The sequence below is a fragment of the Megalops cyprinoides genome, chromosome 1, assembly GCF_013368585.1.
Source record: "Megalops cyprinoides isolate fMegCyp1 chromosome 1, fMegCyp1.pri, whole genome shotgun sequence".
In the NCBI taxonomy this organism is placed as follows: Eukaryota; Metazoa; Chordata; class Actinopteri; order Elopiformes; family Megalopidae; genus Megalops; species Megalops cyprinoides.
The window spans coordinates 21636973-21654670 of record NC_050583.1 but is presented as its reverse complement, the minus strand read 5'-3'; the positions used below and the strand labels follow the sequence as shown (position 1 = coordinate 21654670).

At 42.9% G+C, this 17698-nt stretch overlaps 2 protein-coding genes across 2 annotated transcripts; both read left to right on the top strand.

The window, feature by feature from the left end:
• Positions 1–1950: 1950 nt before the first annotated feature.
• On the top strand, positions 1951–10971 carry rfng (RFNG O-fucosylpeptide 3-beta-N-acetylglucosaminyltransferase). The gene is made up of 9 exons (XM_036531443.1): positions 1951–2348; positions 3930–4513; positions 7475–7523; positions 7845–7947; positions 8233–8386; positions 8502–8587; positions 9035–9200; positions 9405–9490; positions 9883–10971. The coding sequence occupies exons 2-9, from the start codon at positions 4010–4012 to the stop codon at positions 9947–9949; spliced, it is 1215 nt and encodes a 404-aa protein (XP_036387336.1). The 5' UTR covers positions 1951–2348; positions 3930–4009; the 3' UTR covers positions 9950–10971.
• A 2013-nt stretch (positions 10972–12984) lies between these two features.
• dcxr (dicarbonyl/L-xylulose reductase) lies at positions 12985–16528 on the top strand. Its single transcript, XM_036547293.1, has 9 exons — positions 12985–13045; positions 13262–13364; positions 14036–14133; positions 14340–14494; positions 15031–15073; positions 15159–15258; positions 15652–15716; positions 15850–15967; positions 16187–16528. Exons 2-9 carry the CDS (start codon positions 13313–13315, stop codon positions 16288–16290), a joined length of 735 nt encoding a protein of 244 aa, XP_036403186.1. The 5' UTR covers positions 12985–13045; positions 13262–13312; the 3' UTR covers positions 16291–16528.
• The last annotated feature ends 1170 nt before the right edge of the window (positions 16529–17698 follow it).

Sequence of the window (17698 nt, the reverse complement as noted above, 5' to 3'; positions counted from 1 at the left end):
ATTTACATGTATTCATTTGGCAGATGCTTTTATCCAAAGCGACTTACATAGGTTATAGTTCTTTACAATGTTATCCATTTATACAGCCGGATATTTACTGAGGCAACTGTGGATTAAGTACCTTGCCCAAGGGTACAACAGCAGTTCCCCAGCGGGGAATGAAACTGGGAACCTTTCGGTTACAAGTCCTGCTCCTTAACCACTATGCTACACTGCCGCCTTGTAACGTGTGGCACTTTGCCTCAGTGAACACATTTCATTTCAGAACTATGACAAATCTTTTCCCGGCCTTTCAACTCTCCACTCTAAACTTTATGATTCAATGCATCACAGCCTGTTGTGTAAAACCACCCCATCTATGTGGAATGCAATTACTTTGAACTTTCCCATTAATCTGAGGGTAAGAGAAGGGTGAATAATTATGATGGGGAAGTGATGCTTCACAAAAGAGCTGAGTTCAGCTACTGTGGCTCACCATAAAACCTCAGCTTGGAGCACCTATCCCATTTCAATTTGGTTATGCCTTTGCAGTCTCTGTATTTCAGTATCATCTGCACTATCACTTTAAAAGCCACAAAGCCATGGATCGTATGTGTCATCAATGCAGAGTAAAACACTAAGCATTCAAGTAATGACACCGCAAATGTCCTTTATAAGGACTCATTTAAATCAAAGACCCCAAGTTTAAACAGTCATGTGCCTTAAAATCCACAGTGTTGACAACTGGTCCATTTCAGGAAAAATATTTGGACCTTACCATGAATGGGTTGCCCCTCAGTACCTGTATTGTGCTGATTGCAGATATGCCTTTGTAGCCAGCCCTGCATGTGTGATCATATTGTGAGGGTATGGAACCTTTCTCCTGGCTAGTAGATATTAAGAAAATATCCATAGAGGGGTCATCAGAGTCTCATAAGTGGTGGCTGAGATAAAACCCAGCTCCTGGCAGGATCTAACTGCCAGCCGAAGGAATGACCAGAAACAGTATGTCTCTCCTGATCTGAGCTGTGGTTCCTTTGACCACTGTTCCCGCTGCTCCCGATAGAGCTCTGTGTGAAGTTTCCATCATTCTGGCCTCATTAGTCTCAGCAGTTAATCTATTCATGAAGGGAAACACATGAAAAGGCTGCATAGACACAAAACACAATCAGTGATATTTCAGCTCACAAACACAATGCTCATATTCATGATGCCTCGGTTCTGCCACCAGTGAAGTCACATGTAACTAGACTACACATGTATCTATGTAATTTTTATTGGTGTGACTCAAGTATAGTTAATACCAGCAATCTATTATTACGAAACATTAAAAATATTTGAAAAATTCTAGCTGACAATCAATGACTCATGCATGCAAGCATCCAAATAATAATTACATTTATCACATACATCAGCACAGACAAGCTGTTAAAGATGCTGTAGTCTGCAAAGAGATTTCTAAGTCTTGTGAAAATAGTCACCTTTGTGCATGCTAAGTGATTAGCTATTGCACTGGTCAGTCTTTGGTTATTGTTTCACTTCAAAACTGAAATTAATGCAAAATATATGAGTACTTCAGCAAACTGGATTTCATGCCGTGGAAACGTCTGAATTCATAATTACGTGAGCTGATGATTATATAAACGCATAATAAAGTTTTTATGAAGGACTGGTGATCGTCTCTGAATTACTATGACTACCACTACGACTACTGAAAACGTCATCTTCACCATACCATAAATTATTTCAGTGGTTGGGACTCCGTTGTTACCGTACGTGTTTATTCGTTATCTTAAATGTACACATTTAACGGGAGTTTGCTTTTTCACAACTTAACTGTGCTCAACCTCTCAACCTGTGTAGCGTAAGACTTTAAATCATGTCACAAGTGAAGGAAATGTTGGGCGTCACATCAGACAGAGGGCGCTGAGTTTTAAAGTGCGTATGCGCTTCTCACGAATAACACGAAACGCAGGGTTAATAATGCGAATCCAACTGATTATGATCGGGAAAGAGCTCCGTGATAAAAGTACAACAGAGAATAGTGAAGCCATTTGACTTGACTTTCGCTGTTCACTGGATGAGTACGCTGAGAGGTGAAAGAAGAAAAATCCCCAGAGTGCAACATCCTTGTCCGCCCTCACGGGTTGAAGTTTCATATGTGGTTTCGGTGCCAAAGTGAAAGACGAAACAAAAGGAAACGACGAGGATGGAATTTCTTTGCAGCTAGCGAACCTGCTTACACGCTGCGTCCTCGCACTTTGCTCCAGCTGCAATGAGTTCGATCGCTGCCTTCTAATTCTTCCTTTTAATCTCACGGTAGCAACACGATTTATGTGAATTGACCATGTATCTTCGAGCGCTTCTTGGTAAGTAACGCAAATGGCTAGCTTGCGTTCTGGTGTTAGTGAGCATTGTTTCAGATACCATGCTAATTAATGTAGCTAAGTTAGCAAGCAGGCTGTGTCCAACCTAGCCAACAAGCCACCTGAAGCATGGTGGAGAAAACAGCTTTAATATTTGAGTACAATCTCAATAAACTGTTACAGCTGCATGTTGTGTGACAGGGTAATTTACTTTGAAGATAACGTCATGTTTTCTGCATACACATTTCATTCAGATTATCCTATTTTTGAGTCGTTTCCAGATTTTTTTGCATAACAGTTGCGATTCGGATATTCATGGATATAAAATCATGAAAAATATATTTTACTGAGAGAGCAAATTGTACTTCTCTGTTGCTTTTGGCATCGTGTATTCGTGTGATAAAACGCTCCGTTACATTAGAGCTACGTTTGTATGTTTGCACCAGCTGTTTTCCTTTGGAAACTGCCACAGATTACTAAAATCCCGTTGCTGTGTTTTGGAAATGTTGCGATTGCTCTGCGAAAAATGTTCCAAGGCCTATGCATAGCCATGCAAATGAATTTCGATTTTCCCCCATACCGTTCTAGATTCTAAAAGCAAAAATTCATACCATGTAGGTTTTGCGGAATTGTAACTTGGTTTTGTCATGTGGCGGTAGTTAAACCGATGCCACATGTCTCCTCTATTTAATTAACACGATTAAAAATAACCTCTTCCTGTATAATCAATATGAAAGACTTTCCCTTTACGTCAAAAGTCAACATTTGGGAACGGGCGGATTGTGGTGCTCTGATGAAAAATTGTACGTGTCCTGCCACAAATGGTGGGTGTTAACTGAGTCGGATGAAGGGCATACCAAAATATGGCGTTTTGTGTTCTGTCATTCAAAATCGCTTTTAAGATGGCCAGTATCGCAAACCTGATGTGAAGCATTGAACAACCAAGTATGCTTTCTGAGAACTCGACATTTGATTGTCGTTTAATTTAGTCACGGAAATCATGTGCTTTTAGTCCTAGACTTCTTACAAATACCATCTGTCACTGGTTTAAGTATCATTGCTAAACCTAAATTAGGAAACAGGAAATTACTTGCGCATTGGAGCAAGGTGCCCTCTTTACACAGGACATTCAACCCACTGGCAAATTATAGTATGTTAATAATAACTTACTTAAGTTGAAACATTCCCTTTTCCCAACAGAACAACAAGACTGCTATTATAGTTTAATGTGGCTTTGTAACATCTTGATCTAATAAAGGAACATTGGATTGTTGATGGCCCCATGAAAGGAATCACTTGATTTTGCATTTGTTCTGGGTAACCGTATCAGAACAAAACATTGTTTGTGTTGAACCAGTATGTACTCCTAAGATATGTACTCCTAAATGCCTAAGCACAGTACACTGGAGTAAAGTTATTATGATACATGGGTGTAGAGTGGATTTTCAACCATTGATTAAACCCAGTGTAGCAGCTGCCACAATCAGTAGCAACAGCATAGGAGGGCAATGAAAAAAATGCTTGTGGGTGGAAACCTTTTTTGTGCAGTGGAATATACTCAGCTGTGTGTCTTTGCGTGTGCAGGATCCCATGTGATGCAGTAAGGATGGGCAGCACAGGGGAGAGTGAGCCTGGCCCAGGTGGCTGAGTCGCCCCGAGGAAGAATGCACTTCTCCCGCGTCGGCATCAGCAAGCTCTGCTTCCTGCTCTCCCTGGCCTTCTGCGCTTTCCTGCTTCTCCTCATCCCCGGCTTGCAGCCACCGCAGCGCCACAGCGACCCCCCCCAGCCCCTTCCCCGCACGAAGACCACAGGTGGGAGAAGATGGACGGCCAGTGAGCGCCGAGGCCGCACAGAGGCTGTCCCGCTCCACCTCAAGGGGCCGGCGGTGCAGAATGCCAGCGCGGCGCAGCACCGCAGGACTGCAGAACCCAAGCAAATGGACACCGGAGACTCGGCCCGAGGCGCAGGTAGAGCGTCGTCCACAGGCGAACGAAGCTCCCCTCTGATTCTGGACGGTGACAGGCATCCATCCGGCCCAGTCCGATCCCATCCCAAGGATCAGCTTGAGTTGAGAGACATATTTATCGCTGTGAAAACGACCAGGAAATACCACAAGTCACGGCTGGACCTGCTCTTCCAGACCTGGGTTTCCAGAGCAAAGGAGCAGGTAGGAAACTAGTGGTGATTTGTCCCCATTTTAGCAACACTTCGATGTGTCTGTTGTTGCCTGCACTGTGTAGAGTGGACTCCTCCTAATTGCAAATGCAAGGGATTGCTGTAATGTGAAACATTATGCACTTAGCCCCGTTGTGTGAATGCTGTGGTTAAGTGAAGTCAGTGGAAATAACATTGGACCTGCTGCATACTGTGTAATTACATGGAGTATGCAGACATCTGATATGCGTTTGTACAGAGTTTAATGCATCTATCATTGAGTCCCATCTACATGAGACCCCACTAATTTCCATGTCTTCTGGCAAGCCACCAAGCACTTGGAAAACATAAATTCTTCCAATACCTTGCAGTATGATCAGCAGCTACAGCATTTGATTGATCTGGTGTTTGGTTCATGGTGCAGTGTGGCAACTAGTGAACATGGGCGCGGAGGGTCATTCTTTGGTGCTTTAAGCCGAGCGCATTGCTTCCTGTAGTTTACAACCCTGCAAAGTGCGTCAGCAACAGGGAAGTAATTTGGAATACATCTCAACCATGGGATTTTATTAAATCCCTGAATCCACCCCCAAGTAATTAAATAAGTCACACTCAGAAGGATCATAAATCAGCCTGTGTAATAGAGGAACTGTTTTTTTTTGTTTGAGTGTGTGCCGCAGCAATGATTCCTATTTCAATTCATTGTATTAAATTGACCTCATCAACGGTAAATTGACAAGATGTAACCTTTCTTTTGCCCTTTGAAATTAAGTTAGTGTACAATGAGGGGTGAGTGTTGAGTAGTTGTTTGTATTTTACAAATATTAGGGATTCTGTCATTGTAAAAATGATATAAAACTCTTAGATAAAGTACATGATACTATAGAGAGGATATCCTAAATGTTTATGGTGTTATGTTTCTGCTGCCATACAACTCTAGCCAACAGCTATCCTATGACATAAACAAATCCTGGAGAGGGAAAAAGGAGACTTGTATGAAAGCACTCAGCAGTACTCAGCCCCTTTGCATGTGGGGCATGGAGGCTGGAAGGGTGGGGTGTGGGAAGGTCAGCTATCAGTGTGGCATGTGAAAGTGTGTTTATAAAAGGAATTGTGCATGAGAGCTGGTGGGAGCCTGGAGCGTGGCGGCCACTGGCTGGGTCCTGGGCTGCCAGGGGACCGCGGGCCCCTGGGGAGGAAGTTCCTCAGCAACATGAGACTCAAAGACATGTGTGCACAACCCAGAGAGTGGGGCCGCCCTGTTTGTTTTAGCCTTGGAATCTCTCCCTGCTCTTTAAAGGGGGGGGGGGGGGGGGGCAGGACTGCGGCCCACGTGGGTTTTCCCTGAGCGCCGAGGTGTCTCATGGGTTCCCCAGCACTTTGCAGAGAAATGTGTTCTGGGCGTTTGAGACCTGAAGTACGCTCAGGCTAATTCTTACCTGTCCTTTTTGCTGCCGGATGGGAGACCCTGCCATGGTCAAGGCTTGATAAGCCAGAGTTGTAACAAGAGAAAACAAAGGACCGTGAGCTGGATTTGGGAGCTGCTAATCGTCTGTGGCACATTTCCAGCTTATAAAACACAGATTTACAACAGGCCTCTTCATACAATGGTCCTCTGTTCCACAGCAACAACAAAAAGGAAAACATGCTCTTCCAAAATGCCTGATAATGCCAAGGTCTCTGGGTAAATATGGCATCTACCCTCCCCAAGGGAAGACTAAAGAATAGCATATTTGGTATTTATATTTAGATATGCCACACTGCATGTAGAGGGTCTTTTCAGAGGCTGACAGTTGGATGGAATGGTGCAATTTTCAAGGGAATGATGTCCCATATATAGTTTCATACATCTTGGATTTGACTAGAAATCTGACTGGGGTTAAACAAGGTTGTGTATACTGCTCCCATACAGCCACCCATCCCTCAGATTGCAATGGTGAGAATTAATTATTGAATGGATGCCGTTAAAAGATTTCTTTCATGAGTGGGTCTGTAAAGAGCAGTTTAGTGCTGTTTCAAGCATAAGGTGGTTCCTGTGGTTTAAAAAATAAATAGCCACAGCAGTTTAAATATAAATGACTGAAGACAAGCAGCTTGAGACAGAGCCTCTGAAAGAGGCATTATTTGCACAGGCTGAAGTATTTCCTGAAGCAGATCACAATTGGAACTGCAACAAGTGAGAGCTCTGTCATAAGTTTATTTTAAATGTGGAAACTATTTGAGGAATTCCACACAGTCGCACACAAGGAAGGGTGAAAAGTGGCAGAGATGGATTTAAGGCAAAGCAAGGAGACATCAGGTCTCCCTTCATGAATGTGGTCTGTGCAACGTTGGCGTATGGACCACGGCTCGAACTCAAAAGTGGTGCTGTCTCAGTAGATATTTTGCTACTTTTTCCAGCGGCCTCCAAATGTATATTAAACCAGAGCGCTGACGTAACATGGCCTGATGTAAGACTACTGAAATCTTATAAGAGCTGTGACGGGATCCAGAATGTATTCGCATTTTCAGTAGTGAATGTATTGCATGGAAGATTAATGCCCCACTGGTGTCCCGGATCGCCACGGCTGTGTTTGATCAGGGAGCGGAGCCCTCTGCCAGCTGCTTGTGGCCTCCCGCTCTCAGCCTGTGATGGTTGCCATTTTCTGCCAGGGCATGAGGCAGTGGAAAGTCCTGTATTACAGCGTGCCAGGAATGGCTGTACTGTTTGCTTTTCTCATTTAGCATGGCCCAAGAATCCATTGGTTTAGCTCATCCGCACCTGCTACCAAAATGGCAGATTTGGTTCAGCTGGTGGACAGTGCCGGGCACCTGGGGAGGAACCCTCCCACGCTGGTCGCTTCAGAATAGGCGTAGGCTCATACACCCATCCCATCTCTGAGACAGGGAGACTCATTGTGCTGTAGGATTAACACTGCAGGCAGTATTTGTCAGGAAGCAAACACATTAAGACTAATTACTTTTGTCTTTTTTCCAGACCTTTATCTTCACGGATGGGGAAGATAAGGAGCTAAGGAAGAAAGCAGGTAATACAATAGGCTAACTCGGGGTAAACGAGACGGTGAAGACAGAAGAATAAATTGTCCACTTTCAAACTTCCAGATGTTAACTCAGCAAATGGAATGCAGGGGGAAGAATACAAGACACTGGGGAGACAAAGCTTGCATTCTGTCAGATAAACCATTACGCTTGCTATACTGTCACCACCCCCATGCAGAGCGCACTGTCACACCAGCACACAGCAGATAGCTCTGACTAATCCACAGTGTAGATTGACCCTAACTTCTGTGCTCAGTAGCTCACCCCCACAGCACAGTGCTCAGTCCCTCTCGTTTTATTTTCCTCAGGGGACAACGTCATCAACACCAACTGCTCAGCGGCACACACACGGCAGGCTCTCTGCTGCAAGATGTCTGTGGAGTATGACAAGTTCATCGAGTCCCAGAAAAAGTTGAGTGGCACTGTTCCAGGGAGAGAGAGCCTGGTGTCTTCCTACAGAGGAGTGAGATTAACCATTATGGAAGGGTTGTAGTTGAAACAATACATATTCTATACATATCAATCACCTTATTAATATATCGTCACATAATCTTATTACAAATTAACTTATATTGTAACCCACACTATTAAAGGTTGTTGTGTTTTCTTTATAGAATTGTCTACCTGTCAGGTAATGTTGGAAGTGGATGGTGGCATTTGCTCAGTGGCATTTGTGCCTTTGTGACTGTGCCCTAGGTGGTTTTGTCACATGGATGATGACAACTACGTGATCCTGCCCAGCCTGCTGCGGCTGCTCTCCTCATACTCCCACACACAGGACGTGTACCTGGGCAGGCCCAGTCTGGACCACCCCATCGAGGCGGCCGAGCGGGTTAAGAGCGATGGATCGGTGAGTTAGCTCCTCCAGTGCCCTCTCCTGGGGGCCCCTGTATTGGCCGTGAGATGGATCCGCACGACTGATGGCACTGACCAGCCTTCGTCTTTATCCTTGTTTGCGCTCACAGACGTCTGTGAAGTTCTGGTTTGCCACAGGAGGAGCTGGGTTCTGCATCAGCCGTGGTCTGGCACTGAAGATGAGTCCCTGGGCCAGGTGAATGACGACCTGCACTGTCACAGGATTACTCCTGATAAAATGGGTCACAATAGAACTGTCAATAACAACATCCAAATGGAAGCCTTCCTTTTCAGATGCCCCTGCTGACAGGGACTTTCACTGCATACTTTTTTACATACCTGCTTGTACAACTCAATTTTGGGGTTTGAACACACAACCCGTTGGCTATGAACTGTGTAGAGTAATTTGTAGTCTAGTAATGTGGAGATAGGGTATGTCAATACCCTTTTGAGACACCCAAATGTTTTATTACCTTCTTGCAAAGTGTATTTTGCTTAACCACTCTGCCACATGGGCTGCCACAGTGTATATTATTTATTGTGTGGTAGATGGCCACATCAAGAAGCAGTAATGTATGTTTAGTTCTTCTTATTTTTGATAAGATGGACCTCTAACCAGGCTCTCCTGTTCCCCCTGCTTTAGCCTGGGAAACTTCATTAGCACAGCGGAGAAGATACGGCTTCCTGATGACTGCACGATCGGTTACATCATCGAGGCCCTGCTGGAAGTCCCCATGACTCACACCCGGCTGTTCCACTCCCACTTGGAGAACCTTCAGAGGCTGCCCAGTGACACTGTGCTCAGACAGGTCAGACACACCAGTACACACCAGATTCTCATCCCAAAACGCATGGCCAGAACCTTTTTCAAAACGTCCTCAAAAGTGCAGAACGGGGATATGCTGAGAGTGAGCAATGTGAATGGTGAGGTCTAGTTTCATCATTCAGACAGCACTGGTGGAAGGGAAGAAGGATGTCATGCAGATAAGTGATGCTTGCATTGTGCTCTGCAGGTGACCCTGAGCTATGGTGGATATGAGAACAGGAGGAATGTGGTCAGCATTGGTGGGGCCTTCTCCCTGGCAGAAGACCCTTCAAGGTAAGAGCTCATCAATAATGCTCCTGTGCAGTAATTTCCATGGCTGCTCTGCTGTTTCCTACATGCTTTTTTGATGAAATGACTCAACGCAAGAACAGCCAAGACCATCACAGCCCAAGGAAGGTGGAGAGGATATGAATTATAGTTTTCCGCTTATAACACTCAAACTGGAAAACCACTGATTGAGGTAGTTCCTAATGTGAAGATGACAGACTCCAACACTCTAACGCTGTACATAGTCTGCTCCACACTTTTACCATAAGATACCTACAGACATGCTCCTAGGGCTCTCATCTGTGCAGTGCATATATATATCAAGGTCTAAGCCTTAATGTGGTTGCCTCTAATGTCATGAATGCTCATTTAATACATTTTCCTGTTTTTTTCCCCAGGTTTAAAACAGTTCATTGCCTCCTTTATGCAGAAACTGAATGGTGTCCCCGTAAGAAACACCACTGAGAATCTCACTAATGTACTGGCCACATGGAAGTCCAGATGGCATGAGGTTCTGCAAGCTTTGCCCTTTGTGGACTCGCCTTAAGAGAAGCAGGATTTTGCACAGGGACAGGGACATTATGAACTGCTTCCTCAGCTCTGTCTGGGCAGCCTGCTATTGGAGCACTGCCCAGTCCATCCTTGTCCCTTTCAGAAAAGACTTATGTGTAATTGGGTGTTGCCACGGCAGCGTATCAAAGCTTTATCTTGAGGGCCATCATGTAGCAGTGGGTCTGAAGGGTAGGGAAAGGTACTTCAGAGGATAGGTGGGATGAGATGCAATATTAATTTATTTTTTACAGTCAGAGATTAACTGGGCTGTTTTTAGCACAAGCTCAGGACCCAGAGAGAAACATCCTGAGTGGGCTTTCAGTGAAATCAGTGTTAGGGGGAGTGAAGACAGTTTGATCTGTTCTTCTCCTGAATGCAAGCAATTAGACTGAACTGTTTCTTTTTCTCATAAGTGGTTCACGCTACATGCTCCACTGTGGCAACGGTGTTGTTCCATTTATCTTTTTTTAATTGGTTTTTCCTTGAATATCCCTCTCACTGGCGTAAGGATATTGTGGAAAACACTTGAGAAATATTATTGGATCATATTATTTCACCAGGCAATGATTATTCATAGAAATAAAGATTGAAATGTTATGCGTCAAAGGATTGTCAAACCTGTATTTGTCAGGGGAAGGGTAGTAAGAATCACAAATGTTTTCATACATTCACAGTTTTGTATTCCTGTGTGTGATTTTTTGTGGACTCTAAGTAATAGTACTATGAAACTGTACTGTGATCCAATACTACAGTATTTTACCCTGCTTGAGAGTGCAGCTCCAGCAGACTCTGATGATTCCTTTTACAAATCTAAGAACTGGAAGGTACTGACTCTTCACTGCAGGCCAGTGGGGAACAATAAACAGGCCTCACAAAGTGATTTTCTTGTTCTCTCCTCTTGCTGTTACACATTGTTGTTGTTTTTTTTTTTGCAATCAATAAATTACTCTGCAGAATACCAAAAACCAAAGGAAAAGGTTGTCTGAGCTTTGTTCTTTGTACTGTACCTAATTTGCTAATGCTACTCCACCACTTCACAGCATTGAGAAGACGGACATATCATCTCAACCAAAACTTTACAGATTCAGTCTCAACACATTTAGTAGCCACTGCAATAATTTCATTTGAGTAGAATATGCCCGTGCTCTGCTGCACTGACTTTATAGTCTGTTATCTTTGTTAAAGAATTTAACCAAAAGCAGGTCAGTCTGCAGTCAATTAAAATAGTTTCTAGGGTGTGAAATTAGTGAACTGCTCGAGGTTGTGTTTTTCTCTATAACAGTAAATGCAATTTATTACAGCAGGATTACATTCCAAGGAATAATTTGAGGCCTGGGGAGTTGCTGATGCCTGCCTTCCCTTCACTGGTGCATACTGTCTTTGGGTGGATCCATGTTGCGCTGACCATCAACTGTACACATCAGAGTTTGAGGATGTATGCCAAAATTTTACTTTTCAATAATGGCTATATGATACATTTTAATTAGAAAAAAAAAAATCACCATTAACATAGCAGATGACAGTCTGTCATCACAGAGGTTGATTTGCTTAAATTGGCATTTTTTAAAATTGGCTGCATAATCAAATTACTAATAGGCCAGTGGAAAATACCGAGGGAGGTACTGAGGCTTAAGCTGACTAAATTCAATAGTGCCTTGGAACAGAGGGAGAAATAGTGGTTAGTAAATTGATCCAGAATGGCACAAGAGACAGAAATGTCTCCATAAATCCATGTGCAGTGCATTCCTCTGTATAATTTAAGTGTTTCTTCCTGCCAGCTGTAAACTGAATCTCATAGCTCCACTTATGCTGGCTAGGAAAAAAAACTAAAAAAAATGAGTTATCCTCCATGTCCCTTGCACTACACTGTAATCTGTGATAGCAATTTTTCATATTAGAGCATACTTGCTACTATTAAATACCAGAGAATGGTACACTCTAGTGGCAGATTTCATTAAAATAAGAACCAGACATCACCAACATAATACATATCTAATTAAGGAAAAACCTAAAGCCCACAGCTTTTAACAAACGTTTATCTGCTACATTGTACGTAATATTCTGTTTAAACAGCTGGATATCCACTAAAGCATTCCAGGTCAAAACACTGCAACAACAGGCTCTTCCTACTCCTACTGAACATATGATAAAATGAATTCATTACTTATCAGATTATTTAGAATGCAAACCATTATCTTTTTTTTTTTTTACTTTGTTTTTTATCCAGACTGATGCGCATGCTACAGGCCTCTAAACAGCTGCAATGGGTTCTATTCTCTGTGTAACATACCGAGGGCCATTTCAGACATGGCTGGAGGCAGCTATTCCTCCATGAGTTATCCTGATGACCGTGACCTTAGCTTTCTGTCAAAACACTGTTCCCACTGAGAAACGCTAAGGAAAGTTTGAGTGTGTATTTGAATAATAACCTTGCCCAACTCAAGTAAAGGTCGCTTTATAAAACTACAGGGTGTTAATCGTTGTAAGCCAGGCTTGTAAAATCATCCTGGATGAATTCACACCTTATTATATAAATCATGCTGAAGATGTAAGACCTTTTGTTATTCCCGATTATTCCCATATTCCTATCCCCAAAGCGAGATATAGTGTTCCAAGAATTAAATTTAAAACACCCTTCCTTTTTTATAGTGTTCAAATCACAAAGACTATTATGAAAATTCAACAGAATCAAATTTCATTTTAAAAGTAACACATGTCTACTGAATCACATAATCGAGCAAATACTTAGGAATTTGGGTACTTTAAGAGTTGCAAAAAATATTTTGTAGATATAGATGCTTCTTCCTCCGCTACATTATAATGCTATTTCCTTCCTCCAACCCAGCTAAAATTTCATAATCTTTAACGTTTCGGTAACCGTACCACTGTTTAGAGTTGGCTACTTTTCAACTTTCCTGTTCACCCGTTTCCTTTCCGAGTTGCAAGGTCACAAATCTAGACTTTGTTCCGTGCACCGGCTCCTCTCATTACCCGTGTGAAGTAAAGCGTGTAGGTATCGCTTGAATGTTGATGCTTTCTTTTGCACCACACGTCATACGTATTGATCACTTCTGTGTAGCTTTGTTGGTTTTACTCTTTTTTTTCGTCAGAGGATTAAACTCCAAGAGCGCTTGCTACCAGCGAATGTCTGAATAATGATCGGAACAGACAGCCAGTAGTACTTATTCTAACGTGTTATCTTCTCTGCTTTGCTCTGTGTTTTAGCGAAGTTACGATTTCATTTCGAGTCGGCTGTGTTTGCCTGCTGGAAAAACGATGGAAATCACGTTCACGGGCAAGCGGGCTTTGGTGACTGGAGCAGGGAAAGGTATGTCGACGCGCCCAGCCGCCATAATTAAAGGCACAGTGACACCGTCTGGTTTGCAGCGTATCGTTGAAACTACAACGATAATCGTACAGGGCACAAACTGGAAATATTATATCAATATTTATATATTATGTGAACATTTCGTTTTGCATTCTTTTATTTTGCCTCCCAACCACCACGGCAATGACTTTATTTGTTTTCTGCTGATACATCTACTTTAAGGTCAAGTCAGCATGTGACCACAAGCCATTGCTTATACATTCAAATTTTATCTTAAGATTAAAGACCTTTGTCCTTCGCGATTATATCGCCATTTTATCGTTGTTACATTTATTTAGCAGACGCTCTCACACAGAGCCTCTAACATATCTTAACATATCTTACCATTTTACCTTATACTATTACCAATTTAATGTTAAGCACTTTGCCCAAGTTTCCAGCGTTAGTTGCCCACCTGGGATTTGAACTAACAACAAATTTTCTGGGTTAGAAGCCCTCCTTTTTTGGGTTCCAGGTCTTGCTCCTTACCACTACAGCACACTTCTGCTATTCACATTAATGATAAATTAATGATCACATTCGGTGATTAATGATAAATTTGAAGGTGTGAGCGGAATCACAAAGCCGTTCAGAAAGCGAAATCCTGGTTGGTTGTGGGTTGATGTTCACAGGGATAGGCAGGGCCACCGCGCTGGTGCTGGCACGGAGCGGAGCAGAGGTCACCGCTGTCACACGCACCCAGGCTGACCTGGACAGCCTCCTCCTCGAGGTATTCGCCCCAGATAGCTGCCCACGCTCCCATTGTGCCCCGGAACTCCCGCGGGGCCATTGTTGAAATGTCCCTCATCAGCGCTGTCCTGCTGCATACGATAACAGGGCAAAGCGGGAGCGGTAGTGTGCTAGCTCTTGTCTCTGAATTCACCGTGCTCTGATGATGAGAGTTTCTTTGTTATCGCGACACGCTTATTCCCAAAGTGTCCGAACATCAAGCCAGTGTGCGTGGACCTGGCAGACTGGGAGGCCACTGACGCGGCGCTGAAGGACTTGGGCCCAGTGGACCTGCTGGTGAACAATGCGGCCTGTGCCCCACTGCAGTCCTTTCTGGAGGTCACCCCTGAGAAGTTTGACATGTAAATGCCCTTTGATACCACAGCGCAGGATTAGTTCAAGACTGCTGTGCTAAAGAACACCACACAAGAAATTAAGCTTTTCCATATTAATGACTGGGAAATACACACACCATTGTGTCCTTCCTCAGCTAACTATGTCTCCAACAGTGACTTGTTCTTAGGTTTATGCTATTTGAATCTGTCCTATTTGGATTTACATGGCCCCAGTGACTTGTCACTGTAAATTGACTAAGTGATTTATGCGGATTGTGTTTTCTGTTAGGAGATTACAGGCAGTACTTCAGTTGTTTAGTAATCACAAATTGTAATACTATTCACTGTAGTAATGCTATGCACTGTTATATTAAAACAGTACTTTGCACTGAACTCTGCAACTGTATGTACTCCTGCTAGGTAAATGGCCATAGATAAGAGCACATAGATAGACACCACTCATGGAAGGGAGACTTTTATTTTCAGGAAGTACCAGTTCTAAAACAATATTTGGAAACATAAAAGTCCATGATTGATCATATTTTCTTCTTTCATTATTTCAGGTCCTTTAACATCAATGTGAAGGCAGCACTGCACGTTGCCCAGGTAAGGGTCGTCTTATGTACCTGCAGTGGCCTTTCACTGTCAGGAGTTCTAATGCTCTGCCTCTCTTTGTGTGATGTGAGTATAGATTGTAGCTCGTGGGATGAAGGCCAGGGGGTCTGGCGGCTCCATTGTCAACATTTCCAGCCAAGCTTCACAGTGCGCTTTCAAGGACCATGCAGTTTACTGTGAGTTACACGGGCACAGCTCTTCCGCTCTCACCTGAGCACCCGAAACACTACCACCTAAAGGAATTTTTCATGCCTCAAAACTGTTTCCCTGTTAAAAAAACTCCTTATGGCTTTTTGATTGTGTTGTACCAAATGAATAAATGTAAATGCAAATGTAAATGTCGTTAAGCCCCATGGGCAGAATCATTCATCACACCCATAGCCATTTTCCATGATGCTGAAAGGGTATTTCCAAGGTCATGCTAAGCCTGGATTTATGACTAAATCACACATTTTGACCAAATGTGATTTGGCCTATGATGCTGTTTAGGGATGTACTTTGTCACACCAAATAAACTAACAAATTTTCTGAGCTGGTTTTACCTGATGCATACACTGTTTGCCTTGAAGGTGCCACCAAGGCAGCTCTGGACATGCTGACTAAGGTGATGGCTCTGGAACTCGGGCCCTACCAGGTATTCTGCAGCATATGCCTGTACACTGCTGCCATATACTGTATAATTTTCAGCTGTGCATTAGTTGCTGTTTTCTCAGTACGCTGCATTGCACCCTGAGGCTAATCTAGTCTGTCCTGTCACCATTCTCCAGATCAGAGTGAATTCTGTCAATCCCACAGTGGTACTGACTAAAATGGGCAAGATGAACTGGAGTGACCCCGAGAAGGCCAAGGCCATGACATCACGGATCCCAATGGGAAAATTTGCAGGTCTGTTTTTCTCTCAGATCCCTGTGTGGGAGAACAGTAAAGACATTTACATGTGCAATGCGTATATTTATTCAGGAACTATCCACTACTTTAACACAGGTGACAATGTTCAATAAAGGGTGCTCAATTGGTGAGAAAAGTGGTGTTCAGTGGACACTGTAGAAGTTATAGGTGACTTGAACCGCTGCCCTGAGGATGTCTGTTTGTGCTGTCCAACAGAAGTGGAAGATGTGGTGAACTCTATCCTGTTCCTGCTCAGTGACAAGAGTGCCATGACCAATGGGGTCACTCTGCCAGTGGATGGGGGGTTTCTGGCCTGCTGATGAAAACTCCATAGTAAAGCAACGTCGCACTGCTGACTAGAGAGCTGTGCATACCCTCGCAGATCATGCCCGTTCTGACTATCATTGCTTAAAGCGAACACTCAAATCGCACATTTCAGTTTTGATCTTGCTTTGCTGCACTAAAAGTATTAGCTCTACAGTTGTAGATTAGCTTCAATGAGCTAGTAGGATGGAGGAAGCCATTCTGTAGGTGGCCAGAAAATGTCCTTTTTTATTTGTCAATGTTGAATAGAAATTAAAAAAACGCTTATCTGTGCAGAAATATCAAGGTTGATTTTTGTCCTTACAAATTCAGCCATGTGCCTGCCTAACACAAATTTCAAGATGTCCAATTGCTACTGTGTGTAACAAATGACCGCCAGAGCACAACTTAGTTATAAGTTCATATTTATTATACAAAATTGAAATTTCTCACAATACTCTTTGACATGAGAAGTAATACAAAATATGGACAGACAGACAAACAAACAAACGTAGAACGCATCTTGAATAAGTAATGCATCTCAACGATATCTGCCCAGATATGGTTGATTTCTGACAAACAATAGGCTCTATCCACAAGTTCCAAGTAGTTTCCATGCAGTTTTTGAAGCTTTTACAGACATCTCAGACTCTACTCCCTGAGCATGCTCAGACGCACCTTGCACCACCAGGATGCAGTTGCCATGCCAACAGAGCTTACTATCCAGTGTTCTGACTCTCAAGAAAAACTGCAATCCCACATCTCACCAGCAGAGGGAGACAATTTCATTGCAGGTCTGAATCTACCAGGAAGTGTGATGCAGCAATTGAAGTGAGTATTGAAGTACTGCGCATCATTTAATTTCAAACTTCACAGACAGCAAAGCTAACAACACTTGAGCATTCTCAATGTGGAGTCTGATTTTTTTTTTCCAAATAAGAAAAAGGTACATCTTTAGATACATACAAATAGTTTTACTTATTAATGCATACGTTTTCTAAAATGTTAAATGATTTTTTTAATACACTACTTTTAATGTAGGAGTTTATTTTGGCAGCAAGTAAAAGGGACCAATAAAGTGATGTTGTTTGGAACATTTTCTAAACCACTTTTATTATAAGAATTATTTGCAAAATCAAATGGATTAATTAAACTAAAAATAGGCAATAATATGTGTAACAGAACGCTAATTACTGGAAAAACTTAAAAACCCCATGCGCCCACACTATACACCCACACACCCACACAACATGCACACATAGAAACTAAACCAAGACAGGTATTTGAAAAGGGGCAAATTAAGACTGGATGCCCATGCGAGCTGCTAGTTTAAGGAGACCTTTTCAGGCATTCGGGTTCTGCGGGTTGGAAATTTGGCATGCTAGTCCCCCACATACTAAATCCCAACAGCACATTTTCAGCCTG